The sequence below is a fragment of the Amphiprion ocellaris genome, chromosome 16 (assembly GCF_022539595.1).
Source record: "Amphiprion ocellaris isolate individual 3 ecotype Okinawa chromosome 16, ASM2253959v1, whole genome shotgun sequence".
NCBI lineage: Eukaryota > Metazoa > Chordata > Actinopteri > Pomacentridae > Amphiprion > Amphiprion ocellaris.
The window spans coordinates 3,590,786-3,614,513 of record NC_072781.1 but is presented as its reverse complement, the minus strand read 5'-3'; the positions used below and the strand labels follow the sequence as shown (position 1 = coordinate 3,614,513).

General features: G+C 40.0%; 2 protein-coding genes and 1 long non-coding RNA gene across 11 annotated transcripts in view; 1 reads left to right on the top strand and 2 right to left on the bottom strand.

The window, feature by feature from the left end:
* Positions 1–7,652: 7,652 nt before the first annotated feature.
* On the bottom strand, positions 7,653–10,453 carry six2a (SIX homeobox 2a). Its single transcript, XM_023268340.3, has 2 exons — positions 9,894–10,453; positions 7,653–8,506 (listed from the first exon to the last, which is right to left on the bottom strand). The coding sequence occupies exons 1-2, from the start codon at positions 10,451–10,453 to the stop codon at positions 8,194–8,196; spliced, it is 873 nt and encodes a 290-aa protein (XP_023124108.1). The 3' UTR covers positions 7,653–8,193.
* A 619-nt stretch (positions 10,454–11,072) lies between these two features.
* LOC129350826 (uncharacterized) overlaps positions 11,073–23,728 on the top strand; it is a 55,689-nt gene continuing 43,033 nt past the window's right edge. For all 4 annotated transcript variants that reach the window (XR_008604358.1, XR_008604357.1, XR_008604356.1 and 1 more), the window contains exon 1: positions 11,073–12,042. This is a non-coding gene — a long non-coding RNA (uncharacterized LOC129350826). The remainder of the gene's footprint in view (positions 12,043–23,728) is intronic.
* On the bottom strand, positions 13,413–19,851 carry LOC118469901 (uncharacterized). 6 transcript variants are annotated; one of them, XM_055018561.1, is made up of 10 exons: positions 18,815–19,851; positions 18,467–18,569; positions 18,141–18,281; positions 17,863–18,038; positions 17,614–17,750; positions 17,299–17,392; positions 16,872–17,207; positions 16,627–16,783; positions 16,405–16,532; positions 13,413–16,270 (listed from the first exon to the last, which is right to left on the bottom strand). In XM_055018561.1, the coding sequence occupies exons 2-10, from the start codon at positions 18,561–18,563 to the stop codon at positions 15,950–15,952; spliced, it is 1,587 nt and encodes a 528-aa protein (XP_054874536.1). In that variant the 5' UTR covers positions 18,564–18,569; positions 18,815–19,851; the 3' UTR covers positions 13,413–15,949. The 6 variants fall into 6 exon arrangements, with proteins under 6 accessions (XP_054874536.1, XP_054874537.1, XP_054874535.1 ...); XM_055018562.1 differs by having other exon boundaries at positions 19,440–19,851; XM_055018560.1 differs by having other exon boundaries at positions 18,467–19,851.

Sequence of the window (23,728 nt, the reverse complement as noted above, 5' to 3'; positions counted from 1 at the left end):
AACTATAAAGGAGCTTTATTTAGCGCAGGAAAGATTGCAAAATGATTCGTATTCGAGTTAATTAAGTGTCGAGCTTATGCAAAACAACAAAGTCAGCTCTTACACACAAGAGTGACAGAGCTAGAATCAAAAATTTTTGGTAGGAAAGGGGGTTTTCTACTTTAAATGTAATTGCATCTGCATCTTGTCTTAAAGTAGGAAATCAAACACCTACCTGATGCGGGTAAATCCAAAATGACAGCATGTAGAAGTTGTCATACATCAGTGACTCAGCTATTTGTTATCACAGTAGCATCACACATTTCACAAGTTTCAGGGTGCAAAGACAAAAGAAAAGAAACAATGAAGTATAAAGACATCCTTAAATTTGTACTGTTAAGTTTCAGTGAACATATTCATTAGGATGATTTAAAATTTTAAAAAATGCGGTGTTTCCTGCACCAAAAAACAAGGTATTCCAATTATAATCCAGAGAAGACTGAATTAAATGTGTTTTTAATAATGAGCAACAATCGTCTTTAATAAACTGCTATATCATAGTTATATTTTTAGGATTATATAGTAAACCAAATCAAATGAATAAATAATAACTAAGAAAAAAGTACAAAAAAAATCCTTGTATTTTTATATGTTATTGTAATATTAGAGGAGTCCTGAGTGTAAAGCAAAGAGGCATTAAACTGATGAATGGACTAGTTTCGCAATAATTTTTCCGAGTGTCACTGCGTGCTGCTAGTTGATATAACATCAAGTAAAAATCGAGATAGACTGACCGTAAAATACAGTGCTATGAAAATCTTGTGCATGATTTAACCTGCCCTTTGGTGCTCGGAGTGAACACCCAGTGAAAGCAGAAAGAATGGTGTAGTTAATCTTTTTGCTGGACAGATTTAATGGAACGGTGTCAAGTGACAATAGCTGGAAAAGCCATCGGAGTGAACCTAATGCGATCAGAATAGCCCGTGTCTGTCTCCCATCTAGGGGTTTACAGTGGGGGGGGGGAAGCCCAGGTGAGCCCTCCTTAAACCCTGGTGCACACACACACACACACACACACACACACACACACACACACACACACACATTAACACTACAGCCTTTCCTGTGTTACTTTTTACATTAACACACTCAAACCTCTAAAAAAATCTATAGTTTTCACAGCAACACTTAACTTCAAGTCCTCTTACTCAGCATGTATAAGCAGTTTATAAAAATTGGTTTACAACAGACTATAATAGAGTTGTGAGCAGATATAAGTAAAATTTAATTCATCATCCATTAGTGTAGTCTACTAAATTAAGAGATGATGTGTGTGTCTTTATAATTGCATGATAATTTATAGCTGTGCATTAAGAAACACCTCTTTATATTGACAAACAATAAGATTATTGTGTTCATTCTCAGGTCAAGAAACAATAAAATGCATTAAAAAAACATTATCACTGTTTAAAGGAAGGAATCTGAGGAAGTTAAATGATCTTCTCTAAGTGAACTTAATTCCTTGATCTGTCTCAGGTCAAGAAACAACAAAATGCCAAAAAAAACAACAATTTGTTCTGTAACTGTATATAGATTTGCTTGTTAAATGAGAGATATCTTGTATAATTATAGTAGGTTGACAAAAAAAAGTTGAATGAATGTGTTTTTATTGGTGTATAAACTACAAGCAACAAAATGCTAAAAATAAGTATTTCTAGTGATATCATTTTGCTGTTGTTTATTTTTTAAATTTGCAGTTCCAGTATCAGTCAGTCAAATAAGTCCCTGTTTAAATGTAAATGTAGCTGCTGAAGGTGAGGATGTAAACTATTTGACGCTAAGTGAACTTTATTTCTTGATATGTCTCAGGTCCCTGGATGGAAGTCAGGTGACCTTTCACTGAGTACAGGGCGCCTACATTGCGCTTACGTATGCGAGCGTGCGTGTGTGTGTGTGTGTGTGTGTGTGTGTGTGTGTGTGTGTGTGTGTGTGTGTGTGTGTGTGTGTGTGTGTGTGTGTGTGTGTGTGTGTGTGTGTGTGTGTGTGTGTGTTTTGTAACAGTAGGCGTCCAGCTCACAGGGAGTGCATTAATGCTTTACTCCCCTGACCATCTCTCTCTCTCTCTCTCTCTCTCTCTCTCTCTTCTGACCGTAACTCGACACCCTGCACCCCCTTCATCCTCTTCATCCTCCTCCTGCTCCTCCAGACCCCCTACAGTTTTATCCTGTTTTATAGGACACACCTGATACAACCAAAAATGCATCGTGGCTGAGGAGAGGTGAAATCAATATGCTCATCGATGAGTGTTTGACCTCTGAAAAACAAGAAGCAAAAGGCAAAAAAAATAAATAAAAATAAGTATTTTCAGTAATATATAATATATATAATTTGCAGTACTGGTATTGGTCAGTCAAATAACTTCAAGACCAAATCTTTCTGGACTATATGAATTACAGATTATAACTAAAAATATAGATTGCTTTGTTGAGAAATATTGCAACAGAACCAGAAACTATTCATATCTTTAATTTCATTTCAGTGTTACTTGATGCATTACTACCAAACTATTTTGAAATACTTTGTTCCAAACTTGTGTTTTAAATTCTAGTATTCAGATTGAATGGAATGTTTGCATTTTACTCCCAGGATGACTTGAGTCTGTTCTCCTTCAAACAGGGTGTTGATTTGAGAGGAATAAGGACATTTTTAAAATCATAGTCTTGTTAAACTTTGATTATATTCTTATTCTCATAGTTTTTTTGTCCTGGACATGATTTTATCTGTTCCTAAAAACTCTATCAGTTCAAATCAGAACCATTTCCATTTATATGTGAATGCATATTTTACTTTGCTGAAAAACTCCCTCAACTCAACAGGCTTTTTCCACCAGACACTGTGGATTTATTTCATACAAGAATAACAACGAAGCTATTTTAAAATATTTTCATAAGATGACAAACATTTATAAAGGTTTTATTAAAAATAATATCAACTACTGTATAATAGGAAATGCACAGGTAAATTTATGATAATAATGATATGATAATTTTTAAAAATCATGATTTTTGGGGGGTAAAATTAAGTGGAAAGTATATTCTTGTGTTTGAGTTTTTAAACTAAGATGTTCACGTCCAGCTTCCCCTCCTCCTGACAACGCAGCTCTTTCATTGTCCAGTTGTGGCTTTTCAAGTATGAAAGAAGAATTTCAGTATGAAACATGTTATTCCCATTCCACTCGACGGTTTCATCTGTGCTGATAAATCGCCTGCTGTTATCTCCAGCCAGGGAGAGAAGAGTTTCCTACTAACTGAATTTGACATGCAGGTTAGATCCAGTAAAGATGAATATGATAAACATGTTGAATCCAAAGGAGAGGTTCCTGATGAGAATTCTGACCTGACAGCACGATAAAACGATGCTTTCATGTCATTTAAAGCATAATGTTGTTTCTGTGGCTGCCTGAAGCATAAAATGTGAGTTTAATGTGAGTGATGGTGCAAACAGTTGGTGTCTCTCTGTCGTCTGACTCGGCCAGCTTCCACTTTGCAGTTGCATTGTGTCAGTAACTTAAATCCCAGCTGTCTTACTCTCTTGTTAGCACCAACCTCTGCAAGCAACAAGTGGTTTGCATTGTTCAATATTCACACTCATACATTCATTTGTCTCTGGGATATTCGTTAATCTTCCTCGATTATCTTGGGCGACATCTGAAGTCAGAGCTCAGTCATTTGCTGCATATTTTATCTGTAAAATTATCAAGATTTTATATTTAGACGAACACAGTGGTTCAGCAAACTATCAGTGAATCAGAGAAGCTGAACTTAATCTCTCTGTTCTGCTGAAGTTTCCTTGAGCAACACCAGCGAATCCCTTCCAGCTCTGAGGCTGCAGCTATAAAAGTTTGACCTCTGACCTCTCTGAGGGGGGTCGAAGTGAAAAGAGAATTTCCCCACTGGGGCCAATAATGTGTCACATTATAACCACCGTCACTGTACCTGACATTTCTGTGAAGGTTTTAACATCGCTTCACAGATCGTCTGCTTAAATGAGAGTGAGCTGCTGCTGGATGATGCCAATTAAAAGCTTGGTGATATTTGTGCATTAAAGTCACTAAGACGAGATAATTTCATTCTAACTTCCAATGAATTGTTGCTGCTTTTCCTTACTCTACAAAAGAAAAAAAAATCTTGGAGATGCAGTCTGTTTGGACCCAACAACAACAATCCAATGTGTAATTTATTATTGTGATCAACTATGATTATTTTTTTTGTTTGTTTTCTAAATATTCCCTGCAGTTTATTATCAAATTCAGTGAAGCAGAGTATCTTTATCACTTATTTATTTTATCAAGAGGGCTTTCTGGTGTAAAATCTGAACTGCTGATTGATTTTAAATAATAATTTAAAAAAATAAAAAGAAGAGAGAAATCAAAGTTCTGAGTCAGAGCAGTGTTTGTGCTCAGTTTGCTGCTCCTTCTTTCCGTGCTGTTTAAATACAGAAGACTAAAAATTAAGAAATAAATCTTTCATTTGCTAAGAGGAAATCCTCCTTTTAAAAGCGAATAGACCGAGTTACACACAGACATCCCTGTTTTAATGCAGCTTTTACGCAATTCCTTTAAAGAGTAAGCCAGCGTATAATACTCATTGATTAAAAGCAAATTATTACTTTTAAAATATCTTTACTTTCTCTCTTTTTTTGGGCCATATTAGTGTCACGAAAGCCGAATACACACCTGATGACTCCGAGGTTCGATACAACCCAGAATAAAATAAGAAAAACCTCATGTGTTTTGCGCAATTAGTAATATAACATTTGATATTTTCCCCCTAAAATTAGGAAACGTGTTTCGCAGCTCGTTTGGAACACAAAAATAACAGAAAATATGGTTTTAAAAATAAGGTCGTCATTCAGTAAATAAACTCAGTAAAATGAAAATGCGTAAAATAATAATAGCTGCCACAGACTGCGCCAGCCAGACAAGTTTAATGTTCAGTTAAATATGCTTTCCCAACTGATCCTAGAAATTAGCAACAATCTAAACCTACTATTTGCTAAAACAATGAAAACGTGTCTATAAAATGCTGCTGAGTTGATGACAAACACCGTCCAACAATAATTAAATGTAGCTCATTTCTTGTCATTGTCGGTTCAGTCATGGACCCAAAAACTGATCTCATTTCAGAGCAGCTCAACGACTGCAGGCCGTTTGCTTATTGTTCTATAAAAGCAAATGGATGTGATCTTTACGAGGCCAGGACTCAACATTCTCCCCTGATTGTTTCACCATTTTCTGCCTGAGGCAAAGCAGCATTAAACATCTATCCTGCGAGATTGTTTGCGTAAAGTTGTCGTACACTTCATCTCGGCGACATCCTCACACTGCATCGACCCGACAGGCCGCAGATGGAGGGACCAGTTCACACCTGTCCAGCTGTTGCTGCTGCTTTCATTGGGATGGTCGTTATCCCCACAAGCCAGCTTGGCAAAAATCAAACCGGCGTGTATAACCAGCGCCTCTTGTTAGGCCTTTTTCTTCAATGCCTGGCGGTTTTCCTAACATCTCCTGCCCACAGAACGTTTTAACAGCCTCCCCCTCTTTCCAGGGGCACACATGGCGCACTCATAATACCAGTTCAAGTTCACATTTCAAGCCTTATGGGAAACAAGAGAGAGTGAAAGTATGAGGAGACGAAGAAAATCGCAGCTCTTTGTGAGGGTTACAGGGTTGGTTTGGTGAAAGGCCAAATATTCCGTGTTATGTCTCCTCACAAGCCGCTGTTATGGGCTTGTTTTGAATAGACCCATATGCATCGAGATCCTTGTTAATTGTCAAGTGTGAGCTTTGAGCTGCATGTGTAGCCTAATTGACCTTCATGCGTCCAACAAGGTGCGACTGATCCTACAGCAGGCAGACACTCCACACCGGAGCCACACGGATAATTACTACCAAAACGGTGCTTTGGTCTTGTTAATACAAGAAAAAAAGTTCTCTATCTGTTCGCAGGCGAACCACAACAACAACAAATCTTTAAAGTCGCATACTGGAAACAAATGTATAATTACGCGCATCCATCAAATGGAAAAGAAAGAAGTCCACAATAATAAACGTACAAACATGCAACAAAATTAGCCAGGAAAAATGCTACAAAATGCACCAATCTATTGATGAACTGAAGAGGGGGAAATTTGAAATATGAACGGCAGAGAAGATGTTGTTTTAGGTTTGTTCTGCAGCGAACAGCTCGGGCTGCAGACTGGCTGAGTGGGGGGGAGCTGGAGGTGTTGCTCGGCTGAAGCTGTTCAAACAAAGTGTCTTCTTTCAACGCCCGATTCCAGCTCTGTTCTGCTTTTTTTTCTCTCCCCGCCAAAAAACACTACGGCACTTTTGTTCTCCTCAGCCGAGCGCGGAAAGATAAGGTGTCATCACTTGAACATCAAGGTCTCCCCTAGTTGGAAAAGCACGTCTGAATTTCGCCCAGCTTTGCCTATAATGGCCACATGCCACATTGCTTCAGACTCTTGACTTGTGTTGTTTTTACAAAGGACTGGAATCAGTGTGGAGTTTTCTTTCCCTCGTTTTTTTTTTTTGTCATCTTAACGTCACTTGGATGAACTTTGACCTTAAGGGATCATTTTAAGAAACATCCACAAAATATCAGAAACGTGACAAATACACTCCATTCTTTAAAACTCTGCAGTTCAATCACAATGCTTGATTATATTCCATAAATGTGAAAAAAAAAAAAGAAAAACCCCACGGCACCATCCAGGCTTGTGGGAAACGCGGAGGAACAGACAATTTGCCTCCTTAAACACTTCCCCTAGCAGCATTTATGATTAGACGGTAGATAATCCCGGGGTATCGACCCGTGCGTGCCGGCAAACTGCCCACACGAAAAGCACAATATCCCCTTTCCCAGAGCAGGAATACGTGTCAGAGGCTAAGAGCTCCTGATTTTAGGTGATGCTATCTGATTATACATAACTCAGCGCACATTCAGAGGAAAGTGGAAAGTGAGATTTGAACAGGCAGTTCGCGTAAAGAGCGCCATGTGTGCGCAAAAGTGCCCAAAACATCCAGAACTAAAAGCGCAAAGACACCATTCGAAATTACGCACGCGTTAAACCTCCTAAAGCATTTCTAGTGTGGGAAAATATTTTCTCAAATGTCCCCCTGCATGCAGCTTAAATAGTTTAAAAATGCTTTAGATGACTAAGTTGACACCGCAGGAGGTAAACAAACAAGCTGTTATTTTTCTGACAAGAATCATTCACAAAAATCCTCGATTTTCTTTCATCCATGTGTTTCTTTTTTCTTTTTATTGTAAAGGGTATATGAAACTATAGGTGAATCGTTTTATGTTTCATCATTTATCGCAAATAACTTTACATGCAGTCTCTTTTCCAAATGAAAATGTAAATAATAATATCAGGAGATTAAGATATTGTCATCTCATCACGGCTCGTATAAGACACTTGAAAATATCATACCCCGTCAGCCCACCCTGCTAAAAAACAACAAAAACACAAACAACAACAACAACAAAAATGTAAATGCTTATGGCTCTCTTGGAAAACCCGATGTAAACAAAAAGGCATGGGGTACCTTTAACTTCGTGCCTACAGAGTCTGCTGATACATCTAAACCCCTAAAATAACAACGGTAATAGTAACAAGAATTAAGACACTTTATTGTTATTGTTTTCAACAATATAACATGTTACGTTATTACATTCCGGTAAAATACTTTTTCCCTTTTTCTTTCTTTTTTTCTTTCTGTGCCACTACTGCAAAAAAATTATGCGTCTTAACAAGTCATATAATCTCAAATCTATTAATCGTTTAAATTATATTTCCCTCAAGCGCATTACGGAGAAATAATATGTGATTGGGTGTGAAAATATTTTTAAGTGCTCTGCTGTCGACACTTTTCTAAATAATCTCCCCAACAAGGTGAAGTTTGATTCGGATTTTGCCCCCATTGACGGATTTTTTTTCCCCACTTGTTGAAAAAAAGAACATTGAAAATGCAGAATATGAGACTAGATGATTTGTTAGGTGGCTGGTTTCGCAGTGTTCCAGTCTGTCTGCTTTGCACCTTTGCCGCAAGTGCTTGAAGCTTTGCTCACGCCACCTCGCAAATTACTTCTCCAAAAAACAACAACAACAAAAAAAAATGGTGCTCTCTGTCCCCCTTTTTCTGCGCCATTTTTAGGAGCCAAGGTCCACTAGATTAGAAGACATAGGGTTCAGTATGGTGTCATGGTGCAATGAGTGGTGATGGTGCACCGAGTCTGCGCCGCTTGGTACCGGGATTGCGCTGGGTCCCGGCGGGGGCGCAAGGCCGTGCAGGGACGGCAAACCGCTGTTGGGGCCGAGCAGCAGAGCCGGACTCGGAGACGTGTGATCCGGTGTCCCCGAGGGGGTTTTATCGTCGTCCGAACTCCCCAAAAGAGTTTTATTTCCATTCATGGAAGAAGTCAATGGGTTGTGACTATTGCTGTTGGAGTTCTCGTTGTTTTCTCTGCGAACAGGAAAACAAAAATGACATGTGAGTCTGGTGCGAGTGCAGAAAAACTGGAGAAAAATAGTGAAGAAAAGTTGATTCATGTTAATTATGCAGAATAAAAACTACAAGAACAAATATGCAAATTAAGTATTTGCAAATTGGCATTTTAAAGTTGCTTTTTTTCTTTGAAAAACGCACGCACACATATGTAATCCTTTAGTGTGTCCTGGAAATAAGAGTGACACCATATTTACAACATCTCTAATAAGCTCATTAATGTCTAAATGCTCAGTGTGCTAATTTATTAATGCATCCATCAGTAATGAATTCATGTGCACGTGTGCCAAGTTGCAAACAACTAGCATGTCAGTGAAATAATTAGAGGCTCAGTTCAGCAGAACACGGTGACTGAAGACAATAAATCTATTCAAAGACTCAACCGGCATTTGTTTAAATTCATTCAACCTGTAGAGGCTCAAAGTGCGCAAACTCTGGGCCTAAACGCAAAGTTCGTCCGCGCTGTCTGAATACATGACAAGTCTAATCATTGGGAGACGTGTGCTCGCTGCGTAAAAGGCACAGCTCATGTGTTTGCAGTGAGGCTTTTCTCAGAGGGAAGACATGATTTACATGCAGCTTTCAGCCCGAATTAGTGGCCAGAGGGTGAAAGAAGACACCAAACCCGGAGAGTACACCTGACTGGAACACCTCTCTCCTCCCGCACGCCTCAATGATCATTTTCAAACTTTGAAAATGTACAAACGAGTCCTAATGAAATGTCACCGGGGCTGATGTGGAGGCCAGACAGGCGAGCCACATCAGTTACACCGCAAAACATCTTCTAAACGTGTTCTGAACTGCTTCCTTACACGCGCTCTGTGCTCACTCCAGTATCTGCAGGGTTAACAGGGTTTTCTTGTCTGATCTTAATGTAAAAAGTCGAAGTTCACGTGATAATAAGTGTGGTTACTTAAAACATAAAAGTGGGGTAAATGCAACGTTTATAACCTTGTAATTTACCTGACAACTCTTTAATTTCATGCTTTTCAACTTTTAGACGCGGCCTGCACAATTATCACAAACAAACAAGCAGGAGTTGAGTTTAAATATGAAAAAAAAAGTCTAATAGAATCCAACAGAGACACTAAGCCGTGGAGAGAAATGTGGCGATTAAATAACAACCAAGAGATATTCAATATTTTGTGGGCGCTATAAATTATCCAGATGTAGGTCAACAAATTATTTTTGCACAGGCGCACAGAGGTAAGAGTGGCTGTTAGTGACTCAGCTGCACTTCTCCTAATAAATTCTGCCAACTTATTACTTCACTGATAAGCAAAAAAGTAAAAGCTTAACCTACTCTGAGATGTGTGTCTTCAGGTAAAAGTAAAGACAGTCTTACCTTTCCTTCGCCTCAGCTGCTCGGTCTCGCTGCCGTCGGTTTTTGAACCAGTTGCTGACCTGCGTGGTCGTGAGTCCCGTGGCCTCGGCCAGCTCTCTTTTCTCCCGTGGGGATGGATAAGGGTTGTGGGTGTACCACTCCCGCAGGACGCTCCTGCTCTTCTCCTTGAAGCAGTAGCTGGTCTCCTCTCCGTCCCAGATGGAGCGGGGCAGGGGGAACTTTCTCCGGACGCGGTACTTCCCCACGGCGCCGAGCGGGCGGCCTCTCAGCTTCTCCGCCTCGATGTAGTGCGCTTTGAGCCACAGCTGCTGCAGCTTCGGGTGGTTGTGCGGCGAGAACTGGTGGCTCTCCAGGATCTTGTAGAGCTCTCGGAAGTTCCCCCGGTGGAAAGCGACCACGGCTTTCGCTTTGAGGACGCTCTCATTCTTGTGGAGGTGCTCGCACGCCGGGAGGGACCAGAGGAAGCGCCCCAGCCGCTCGATGTTCCCCCCTTGTTGGAGGACTTCGCAGACACACGCCACTTGTTCCTGCGTGAAGCCAAACGTCGGAAGCATGGACATGGCGACAACGTAAACCGATACAGATTAGATTGTGCCTTACTTCCACGTCTCTCCTCTTAGTCTGTCATTAAATCAAAACGCGTTAAGTCCATAAGCGGCAAAAAGGTCCCCAAAAGAGCTTAAAAGTGCCCAAGTTTAGGCGACATCCAACTGCGTATTGTGGAATAAACTCAAGTCCATTCAGCCGTGCAAAACCCCAGGCGACAATTCCTCATAAAGTTGTTGAGAAAGAGAGAAAGTTGCTGCTCCTTGCACCGTCCTCCTCCACCTTTTCTATGCCGTTTCAACATAAACTACTCCCGGAGACCGGGCTCGCTGGTTCGTTTTAATAATATTATTCTAAGCTGGCAAGACAAGCGATTATATGAACTCTGATTGGTCGGTTATCTGACCCGGGGATGGTGAGGATAAGACAATAGCCTTAGTCAAATTATTTGCCATGGTTACGCTGTCACTCAAAGTAACCCGATACGCTTTGAGGTGGCTCCCTGGCAAAGTCAACCCGATTGTTCTCTTCACGACCGGCCCGCCTCCCCCAATAGAAATATTGCTCAGATTTTTCCTCTAAAACACTTTTTTTCTTCCCCTTCACTTTGACGGACACCTCGAGCAGCCAAAGAGCGCGGAGCTGCGGGGAGCGTGGGGAAGGAGAGCCGCGCTGATCCCGCAGCTCGGGGAAGGATGGCGCCAGAGCGCACACAGCTGCAGTGTGTCGCTGGCAGCTCACACAAATCAATCAAGATTTCCTTCAAGCCTGGAAATTTAAAGTTAGTTATTTCATTGCTTCACAGGAGTGAAAAAAAAAACCTGCAAAAGGGCCACAACAAATGACGCAGCGTTTCATGGAAAGTTTGCAAAAAGTACCATGACCTATTTAGGGTGCCTGTCAAGAAGCGAAAAATTATATAAACAGCAACAAAAATAAATTGGATTAATTATGACACAGAGAGAGGCAATTTATATTTTCTCACCTGCATCCAGTCTAAGCTCACTGAAAGCCGGTAAAGTGGGTTTACAGGTGACTGGAAATAACTTTACGCAAGATATATTAGTGAAAACAACCTGCATGTCACCAGTGTGACCACAAAAGTGCGTCGAAGGAGAGATGTGTTTCAAATAATAACAAACTTATATATATAGATATATATAAAAATAACACGTCAGGCCTATCAAAAAGTACAGAAAGTTATTTATCTAGAAAAGAAATCATGACAAATATTTTAAAACTTTGCACATATAGGAGCGTGTGCGTAAATGTTCCAAAAGATGCGTAAATTTCTTATTTTTAACACTTGACTTCCAGTGAAATCAATTAAATTAAATACGACATTTTAATATTTGTGATCCCTATATTTCTGTCTGAATGTGTTGCTGCAGAAGTAATTCTAATAGTGCCGTGATAACAGAGATGATGAATGTCTAGATGAGGGGTGAGGCAGTGGAAGCGCACAGAAGGACAAACAATCTGAAGGTGTGCAGCCGCTCTGATGGAGAAATGAAGCGCGCACCGTGGAGCTGCTGGGACAGAGAGCCGAGGAGGAGGAGAGTCTGTCGGGCAGCAGCAGGAGCACCAAAACGGTCTGCAAGCGGTGAGAGAAAAATTTCCGTTTGTATTTAAGCTGACAAGAGTGGATGGAGAGGGAGAGATGATCCAAATGACAAGGAGGATTAGAAGATACGGTATGAAGGAGATCAGTTCAGTATGACAATTTAAAATGAAAAGTTCCAGGATTTTGGAGGTGGAGAAGAGGATTTATGATTCACGAAGGAGAAAGAAAGTGATGTGAGCTACTTGTTGGTGGTTGTCCTGGATTCAGGTGGACTCAGACTCGTGCCTCACGGGGGAGCAGACGTGCGTTATTGACTGTTGGGCCAAAGATTGACCAGTTGGTAGATTTCTATCGTCTCACCATGGGACCTCTTCATTAGAGATACGACTGTCAGTTACACCCACACTCAGTATCACATCACTCGACACTGCTGCCTCAAACCACACACACTCTCTCTCTCACACACACACACACACACACACACACACACACACACACACACACACACACACACACACACACACACACACACTGCTGCTTCTTTTTCTAATCTTGCAAACCTGTTTCTGCGGATCATAAGTTATTATCACCTGTGCAGCACAAAAAAGTTCCAACATTCAGAGTAAATGAAGTGTTGTTGATGCTTGATGCGTAAAAACATAAAAAAAGAAATTGAAATCATTGTTATTAATAATTTTATTATTATTGCTTAAATTAAACGTGCGCAATTTGATGCTCAAATATTAGATTTACAGTTTTAAAATCTAATTTCCCCGGTAGAAGCCACCTGAAATCTCATGTGTGGCCTATAAAAATGTAATCTTGTCATTTTCTGATCAAAATTATTTAATTATTGCTCATTTTTTGCTTCCAGTTTGTGCATATTTATTTCGCTCTACGGGGCCTCTGCGATTCCATCTAAGCCGCGTCCGTTTGAGAAGAAATTATTAGTGTAATTATGAAGTGAGTTTATCAGCGGAGATGGAGAGTCCTGCACAGCAAATTTGGAAGTGTTAATTCAACTCCTACAGAGTTAATCTCAACACTTCTAAAGTGTTTATATTGGTCCACTCTAGATCGAGTTAAAACAACACTTTTGAAAGTGTTCAACAGTTTACACTGTGACAGAGTTGGAACAACACTCTCAGTAGTTGAAATTTAACACACATCAGTGTTGAATTTACACTATACTAGTGTGTAGTGTTAAAAGTCAACACTATTAGTGTAGTTTTTAACACTGAATAAGGTTTAAACTATATTAACTCTATGGAAAGTGTTATAAAATTCTAATCTAAATAAAAATCTTTTATTATTTAGTTTAAAAGTACTACTGGGAATCAAATAATAACCCCCAATTTTACTCCCAAAACAATGCATGTCACTTGACTTTACAAAGAAAACAACACAAGTTGCAGTTTGAATCAGCCTGTATTTCAAACAAGCACACCACATAAAAACAGCACTGCTTTGCAATACAACACAGGTCACAAAATATGACAGTGTGGCACAATGTATATTTTTTCACACATCTCATTAGAAAACTGTTTGTCATAGGGTCTGTGATAAATCAGTTCCTTAACTGGGAAAACAGAAAATGAATCTGCTCTCTCATCAACACAGTATGCATTGAAATGATCATCAAAATAAAGAGTGTCCACTCTGCAAGTCAAAAGGAAAGCTTGCCCATCATGCACAATGATGTTGGTGATCTTTCTGAAAATAGGTATTTCCATTTTTGTTCCAGTACAAATAAACATACCAATCTGATATTCTGTTCCATAGTTCTTCACCCAATTCGTGGTTGACACTTCACAATATAAATTAACATCAAAAACAGAACTTAAAACCTCACCTCCCTCGAGGCGATCAATGGTTTCGTTTTTCACTGGACCAAACTCAAACCTCTGAAAATTAAAATTCTCCCAGTGGTAAGCTAACTGTCTCTGGTGTTGTTTCACCAATGATTTTGTGATATTTTTGAAATTTTTCACTGATCTTTTGAAAAAGTTGTGTTTGGCCTCAAACCTCATGCACCATACATGAAGGAGTGGACCTATTTTTCGAATACAACGTGGATAATGTAGCATGAAATGATGCTTTGGAATCAATCTTTTTTGTGAAAACAAACATTTAAATAGCTTATGGTGGTCCTTAATCAAGTGCTTCAAATAGTATGTCATACCGTTAGTTACAATGGGTGAAAAAACTATATTCACAATCTGAATCAAGAGGAGGAGCAGATTCCAGTAACAGTTATTTCTTTCCAATACATCACCAAAAATAAGAGGAGTATTTCTTACAAGACACCATGACTGAATTGCATTTAATCCAAGATCCTTGCTAGCCTCATCCATTTTCAACCCACTTGGTCTATTTTTTCTCTCAATATAACCATAGTTGAAAGTTTGGATCCTCTGTGACAATGATTCCAAAGACAGATACTTCTGGTTTACAAGGTACTGAAAGACAAGTTTGAGTTCGTACTGTACTACACCTTCAAGTAAATCGTGCATTATGTCAACTGCATAGTTGTCAGAGGTGTGGAAAAAATGCAATGTATTGAGCAAGCATGTCTTTTTGACACCAAATGTGGAACTCAACATAGGATTTTCATGTAGAGCTGCACAGTGTTTTGCATGGATTTCCTTTGTACGAAAAATCATGCCAGGGTCATCTTCAGTAAAGACAGACTGTGACTCATCCTTACTTGTCAAACAAAATCTACAGAAATATGTAGCACTGAAGGACTCAACAAAACCGAACAGTCCATGTAAACCTAGGTTGTCACCCGTTACTTGTATAACAGAACCAAGTAATGGTGAGTCTGAGAAAGGCACCTCAATTCCTTGTGTTTCAAGTATTTTAAGATCGTCAACAAGAGGCTTTAGGATCTCATCAAACCCATAAGTCTTCAGATCTTGTGAGTGAAAGAGTGCCACAACATGTATATTCATCAACACAGAATTATATTTTGGGGGCAGGTTCCTCAATATAAAGTAAATACAACCGAGTTTGTGAATACCTTTCTTTGAACCTAAGGGATTTGCTGTCTCAAACTCGTCAAAATAAAGTTGAATCTGTAGAGCATGCTTTTTCTGAGAAAACAAAATGTTACTCTTGAAGTATGAACCATCACATATGTCTTTATAAATGCCTTCTTCGTGATGTTTGGCTTGGAAGAAACTTTCACATAATTCAGTGTTCTTGAACATTGACTTAAGAGTTCCCAGGATGGGTGTGTACACAAATTTATCTGTTACAGGGACCTGACAGTAAACGCCAGTTGTTTGATCTCTGCGAACATCAAATCGCACCCCAAGAACATATTCGACAGGCTCAACAATTTCCCATTTGTCCTCAAAGAACTTCTGACGTTTTACTCTTGTGTTCAAGGATGAGAAAGGATTTCCTAGTTGATCAAAGCACTTTTCCACCTTCTTTTCCAAATCCGTACCTTGAATTTCTGAAGAACAGCTGAGAACTGCCTCTCTTGCTTGTCTATTAATGTCATTTACAAGGTCCTCCATGGATCCCACCATTGCTTGGACTGTGCTCTCAGCAACACCAGATGCTTGCAACTGTGCTACAACAGAAGCACACATGTTTAACACATGATCATTGTCAACAGAGAGCTGGGTAGTTGTTGGAGAGGCTTTGGTGACTGTCTGTGAAGTTGAGGGCTCATCAACTTCATTCTGAGTGTCCACATTGTCAGCAGTATTAGTCACAGCAACATCTCTGTGGAAATGAACAAGATGCTTCTTGAAACCTGAATAAGTGCAAAACAAAGAAGAACATCCTGGCTGTCCACATTTTAAGCGTAATGTCTTTCCAGGATATAGACCATGGTGAAGTCTTAAATGCTGACAAAGCAGTGCAGAACTTTTGTGGCATGCCTTACAGACATAACAAAGAAAAATATTTGCATCCATGGATATTTATCCCCTCAAGCATCATGAAAAAATCTTGCTCTTAGTTCCTTGACTCTGGGAGTTTCCTTAGCCTTTCCGATGTCAATGTTAAAAACTGTGGTTTGGATGAACGTATAGAAGTTGTAGAGGGATTCATGGTAACTGACGCTGAAGATGAAGTGTGCTTTGAAGAGCTCATCGAAAGCTGCAAGGGATGTCTGTGCCTTGCAAGGGATGGCCTTGTGATCAATGATGACATAGTATCTTTGGATGCTGCTCTTCTTTTCACCAACACCAAGGAGGAAGGGCTGGCCCGGCTCCACACCAGCAAGGAAGGTTTCAACACTGGCTCCCATCTTGAACAAAACATAAAGAATTATGAGAAAATATGCCGTTGTTAAGTTCAAATGTCTACCTAAGCAAATATAAAAAGTGCTTCAACCCAAGAAGTAGGATCATCAGAATAATTGCAACACTACTATTTGCATACCTGCAAATATCTCACAACATGGTCAACAGCCTGGCATGGGCTGATTTTAGCACTCTTCTTGTGGCCTTTGGGGGTGGGAGGAAGCAGGTGAACCAACAGAAGAATGCTGGACAGATCACTGTCCCAGCCTAGGGGAAAAATAGGAGAAATATTAGACTCATTCACATCATAAATAATTGAGACATTTCAAAGAGAAGAATGAGCCAAGCTAACCAGACCCACCTGAGTCATGCTGCAATGACATGAGTTCTTCAATGTGCTCATTAGAAGTCAGTTTTTTGCAGTCTGCCAGGATTCTAGGCTTGAAAAAGGTAGGCCATTTTGCCAAAAATCTGCCCGACACTTCCTCTCCAAACATCATGGTGAAGTCTTGTTCAATCTACAGGAAAACACACACTGTATACTCATGCACCTTAAGCATATACTTTGAGTAACAATTCACTTACAAAAGAAGTTGTCTTTCTTACCAAGCCAGTGATGTCGAGGAATCGTGGGAAGATGTCAAAGACTGTCGAAGAGCACTGCTGATCTTGAACCAGTGTTTGACGGTACTGAAATGTGGCCCTCATTCGCTCTTTGATGGCTGATTCATCAGTTGAATGTTTCAAAAAGGATATTGCTTCATGACAGTGCTCACCAAGCAGCTGCTTATCAGTGCAGAGAACATCCCTCTTTCTCTTTGGACTATCTTGATAGGTTGTGCTTGTGGAGCATCTCTGGGGCTGAGCTGCAGTGTTGCGCTGAACAGTCTTTATCCTCCAGGCCAAGTAGCCAGATCCACTCTCTGGGTCATAGAAGTGTTCCTGTAACATTAAAACAATAGATTGTTACATAAATTCCAAACATATTACTGGTCCATAAATTGACATACAAGTTTTTAATTTATAAACTTACATATCCCTTGTCCGAATATGGATCTCTGAGGCTGGGAAATAGAGAGATGATGCCTAGAGCACATGTACTTCGAACAGAGATGGGTGGGCTCCTCCTGAAAGATAAACATGGCATTGCTACAACAATTCAGTGTTTAAAAGATACAAATTTTGCTTTTTCTTGCTTCAGTTAGTAGCAGTCCCTCAAATTTAGTTTTTGTATAATGTTTTAGCCTTAAAACATTGCTTTACTGATATGCAATCCCTTACAATGAGTATGCTTGTTTTAAAAATAATTTCTATATTAAGTAAAGAACATTATGAATATGAAACTTACCCATGAATTTCAACCATGTTGGCCACAAGAAGGTTTACCAACTTTCTCCTTGTGCTATCCATCAATGTTTTCATTTTGTCATATTCATCCAAAATAAACTGTCCACCTGGTTTAGCCTTCAGAGCATTTCTCACCATCTAAAAGATAAAGAATAATAGTTAGAATTATCCATCACCATCAGTTTAACTATACAACATCTTTGTGTCTGATATCTGATAACTAATAGAATTTGTTACAAAAGCAACACACCTCTTTTGCTGATTCCCGTTCAGCATGGGTTCTCCTCCCTCCGTTTGTATGAACAATCACTGTTGCATCTGATGAATCAGAGGATGCTAGCGAGGACACTCCTGACACTGACCCAGATGAGCTGTCTGACATGGGTGACTCCAGCGAAGTATATGAAAGATCATGCTGAAGTACAACTGTAAACAATTTTTTACCAAATGTAAACACAAAATAAAAAAAAAATCATGTGTTCTCCACAATATTCATTATACTCCTTCCCTAACAAGGTTGAGTCTCACCTGTTGACTTTTCCAATGCCACCCTAACAGTGAGGTTCCCTGCCTGCAAGAGCTCCTCAAACACATCTGCATCAACTTCTGTCCCTGATTCATCTGTCAAGTGCAGCTCAGTCTCAAGTGGAAGATCTAACTTTTGAATAACTGATAAAAATATTAGATTTAGAGCAATAGAAAAAATACAATAAGAACATTACCTGGCATTTTCCATGCTTGTTTTTGGCAGGACATGGCTAACATAAACAAAATATTCGAATACCACATAAATTCAATAGGTGTTATAACATGTAGCCAGAAACGTTGTGGGCTGTATGAAAAGTGATGCCAACCTTTTTGAAGAAATGTGTTGAAATCATCATAGCCATCTTCAGTCTCAGCCACTCTGACATACTTCTGTGTTTCACCAAATCGCACCTTAACCAACATGATGCACTATGAAGAAAAAAGGACAAAAGACATCCACACTGTGCCATCATTTACACTATGATCACCATGGATGTGTAGAGGCAGGAACATTTTGCCTAGCTTTACTAGACTCTGAGTATTCGTTTTAAGTTTTAGCATTACTTGCTACCTGGACGATGGGAGCCACCAGCACAGTGACGTGCTACTGAAGCTTGGCCTGCTTGCTAGAATGACGGCTCGCTAGTTATTCTGCTATAAACACCCACACTTACCCGTAAACAGCGGTACACTATCAACTATGCTCCGTTAGCTTAGCAAAATAACGTCGCCCTGAGACATAAACGTGGCAGCGACGTTAAGATGCACAGCTACGTAAGTGGTATTCACCAGCATGTGTGGCTGCGGTAACGTTAGCTTGAAAAGTTAGCGTTTTTTAAACTTAAAATGTTTTAAACGAAGCAATGCTTGGCGTGGCTGGTGTGGTGGCCCGGTGTGTGGAGGTGTTCCTCCGGTGGAAGAATACAGCAGGAAGTCTGCAGCAGCTGTCTCGGGCAAGCAGCAGCAGCTCAACCGAACCCCCACCCCCGCTCCATGTAATGCCAACAACCATTCGACAAGACTAGATCAAAGCTAATTGCACTCCTCACCAACTTGACATGGATTTGATTGTCGAAATGACAAGTGGCCTTCAGATTTTTTTCTGGGAAATATTTGGTTAACCTGCCATGCACGTGTTACATCACTTTAGCAAACTCTGACCCCTTACAAAATGTGCAGCTGTGCAAATGTAGCATGTTAAACAAATGTGTATTCATGTAGGTTACACATATGTTTGTATATTTATCGACACTTGTGTGCAAAAGCGACAAATAGCATACAACAATCATGCTAACTTACCTTGCCGCGATGTTAGCTGCAGACAGGTTTCAGCGACACCTATTGTTGTCACAAATAAAATACTATTGCATAGAAGTGTTATTAATTAAACGTGCCGACATTCATTTAAGCGCACAAAGATCCTCATTTGTACAAGGGAAAAGACAGTTGTGCTCCGCTGCAGCCGCTCTATCCGTCCCGCTCTTTAGGCAAACACGTCACAGATACGTTGGAATGCTGGGAGTTACTCTATTAAGTGTTGATTTTAAAATCAACACTTTACAGAGTTGTTTAAATGTAACTCTGTGTATTATCACCAACTCTTTTGAGGGACTAACTCTCAGGTAGTTGAATTAAACTAAACAAGTGTTGAACTGACACTGTATTTTTAACTAGCAACACTAACACTGGAATTTTAACACTTTTGAATTTGCTGTGTGTAAGACGAGCCTGATCCCTGTTTCCGCGTTGTGTTCTCCCTCTGTTTAATAAATTGACTTGGGTTTCGCCTGAAGCGCAGTTCTGCGAGTATTACGGCATTAAGCTGACTGATGGTAATCGTCAGGGGACCGAGGCTGAGAGGGGAGAGTGAGAAAAACTATTTAACCTTATATAGACATAGAGAGAGAAAATACCACCGAGAAGGAAAGTTCAACTCCCATAGAAAACATAATAATAATAATAATAATAATAATAATAATAATAATAATAATAATAATAATAATAATAATAATAATATGTGCGATAATTTAATATTCTCATTTCTGACAGTTCATAAAAATCGGATAAAAGCTCCACCAAGGCCAATGAGTGAAACTATAAGCGCCTGTAAACACATTTTGACAGACATGAAATCTTAACCTGATGTCAGATAAAACCTATCGCCTCCATCCATCTAACCCAAACACCCCAAACGCCTCGTAATTGAGCCCAAAGCACCAGCTGAGCTTCTCCCAAAGGCGACAGAGGTGCTACAATTCCACCCTCACAGTGGCCACAGTATTCTCCAGTGGAGTTTATTCCTCGTTTCATATCAAAAGGCCTTTCAGATAAGAGCTGTAAAGCAGGAGTGAATTATTTATCCGTTTGACCTTACAAGGAAGAAAATACCTCTTTCTTTTTTATCTGAGCTGCTGTGAGAAACAAATGTAGAAATGTGTGTTTTTGTGCTTTAATTCAATTTTTGCTGATGTTTTCTGGTAAAGTTCTTCATTTAATTTTTTACTTGAGTCTCCCTGCAGGCTAATAAACCTATTACATCTTGAGTAATTTGAATTCTTTTTTGAGAATGCTGGCTACTAATGTAGACATAATGAAAACAGGGAGCTGGACCACCTGTTGAGGACCACCATGGCCCTTCTAAGATGCTATTCTGAGCTGTTTATCACCTCATTTATTACTGCATCCAGCATTTTTGTTCACTTCTAGACATACTGTTTGTGCAGATTGAGTTGTCTGGGATAAAATGGCATAAAAATCAAACTGTTCTACTTACCTGCTGATGTGTTTCAATCAACACCTGTTAGCATCTTGTGACCCCAGGATAAGCCTGCTGCATCTACCTAGAACTTCTCCCAGAGGGTAGAAAGGTTGAAGATGCAGGATCTGGCTTGTAGCTGCAGCACAGAGGACAAATCTGAGCAAGCAATTAAAATATGAAGATAAACACAAAGCATCGTTGTTGTGCTGGGCTTGGCATGGCCGGAGCTGCTGGGTGTGTGACAGGGGTCCCCCGTCTGGCCCCTGACAGTGTTTGTAAACCACTTGTTTCCACGGATCAGTTTGATCAGAGGGCTCCAGCTCTGCAACGGTAATTATTACGGCCGCTGATGAATGGAGATCACGTTTCTCCTAATAGCCAACCACCTATTTTCACAACCTCCCATCGCTCACCTCGACCACTCTCCACCACGACCTCCACTAATTGAGCTGATTATTGCAAGATGTGTGTTTCGAGTGTGTGTGTTGCACGGGCTGTGGCATGCAAGAGTGGGGTGTGGATTTTATTCTGCAAGACTTCTACACACACCGACATGAGACAAGCGCAACAAGGGGTTGATTAGTATCATTCTCTTGCACGGACATCCAAAAGTTGGGCAGAGAGAATGAAATTATTAAAGCCAGAACCTCTGTGTCTCTACTGGTTAAGGGGATATGAATGAGGGCCTATCCAATAATTGGTTGTTTACATCTATCTTGTTACCCCAGAGGCCAGGGCTATCCTATAGCGCAAGAGGGAGATTTCACTAAACCACACAGGCGAGCAGGGATGGAGGGGCGGGTCGGAGGGGTGGGTGAGCTTGTATTGGAGTCCTGTCTTCATTTCATAAAGCTGCGACTGGTCGGCAGGTTCATCAGATTGGACAGTTTACATTTCAGGCTCACTCTGGAATAAAGAGGCCTGCGTAAAAACACAGCGATTTAAAAGGCAGTTAAAAGGTCAGCGGAGCATCACCTTTAGCTGGAGATCATCACAGGGCACCAACACAGCAGCATCAACAAAATCGGGCAGAAAACATACGGACTTATATCTTTTTATTTTATCTACTCAAAGCCAAACTGTTGGATATAAGAACTGGCCTCTATGAGTTTAGTATGAAAGTGGTGTTGAAAATGACAAATTAAATCATGTAAATTCCAGATTTGTGCTAATATGAGCTGGCAATCAGTTGCAAATATGAAATTTTTCTTACTTTATATATCAATTTTAGACAGGTAAAACATCCAATCTTGACTAATTATTTTACTCCATTAAGGGGAAAAACATCCAAAAAAGACAACATTGGCAATACTAAATTCATCTATGAAACTATGGTAATCAAATTTTATGATAACAAACCCTTTAATAATTATTTTTTTATTATTTGCAGAAGCTGTCATGTTGTCATTTGATTAAATACCTAAATCTAACATAAAATAATCAAAGGGCTGCATTGGGTAGAAATATAAACTGATAAATGTCACTGAAACTACCAGACAAGTTGTTTTCAGCAAATAAAAATCACGCTCTAATTGCTTTAGGTGCATTTACATTGCACATAATTGCAATTTGACCATTTTCTGAAGAGAAAAAGAAAAATGAAACCCCCTAAAATTAAGCGCACTCAGAGCAATCATGCAGTAAAATCAATTACCCGGTGGCCACTGCTCACCCACCACCAACACCACACTGCTGTGGAACAAACTTACACCCAAATTACAGCTGGCCTGAGCACTGAAGCAAACAGCAACAAGTGTCTGTTTTTCTACAAGGCCGGTCATTGGAGCTGATGAGTAGATGTGTGTGTGTTTAAGTGAGAAAGTCAGAGCGAGAATGCTGCTCGCTGCTGAGGTTAATTTATTCGATCAATCACTCCATTTGATTCCTGTTTATTTTCAGGAGTCGAATGGTCATTTCAGCCGCACACTGAGCCCTTTATGCGCTGCCAAGGCGTTTCCCCCTCGACCACTGAGGCTGTAGAGCATGCATTTGGCTATAATTTGGAGAGGAGAGCGGTTCCAGCACTTCTCAGATATTTCACGGTTGCTAACCTTTATGGTGAAATCCCCTCAGACCTGTCTCTTGTCAAACTGGCAATGTGCAGACATGCAGGTATACGAGCTTCACACATACACTGATTTATATCAACGCCTTGGGCTTGTTTTAAACGACTGTGAACACACTCCAGTGTGGAATTAGGCCGTATGTATTATTATCATCTATAACTTGGCAAATAGGGCTACAGGCTAAAGCGTGCAGCCTCTCTGTGTATGTGTTTTCTTTTGTATGGGCTTATAGACTGCAAGATCTTACTATGATTTACTGTGAAAGGATTTTTTATTTTGCTAAAAAAGATTAGCCCTGCTAAAGATAACCCCTTAGTTTAAGTTGAAAAATGTATTTACTGAATTGCAACAGTTTATATGGATTTCCATGTGCAGTCGCTGTAGTTTGCAGTTCTGCATATTCACAATAAATCACAAATCTAGCTCGAGATTAACCTGCTCCTTCGCCTTTGGCGTATTTTGTTACGGCAAGCAACTAAGAAACCACCCTGGGACCAATATGTAGGATCAGATAAACCTCGGCCTGCTCTGCATCAAAGTAGACAGAAGGCTGGGACGTATAATTGGATCATGATAACCAATTGCTTCTGATCATGTAACATTTGAAACAGCAGATAAATCCCACTTTTGGCCAGAAACATGAGGGAAGAGTTTACTCCACCCCTAAAACAAATATAAAGACAGCCTGAATATGATACCACAATGTTATTTCGCTGTGACTAAGGAGGGAGCTGGAATCAGAACCTATTTTGGAAACTGGGTTT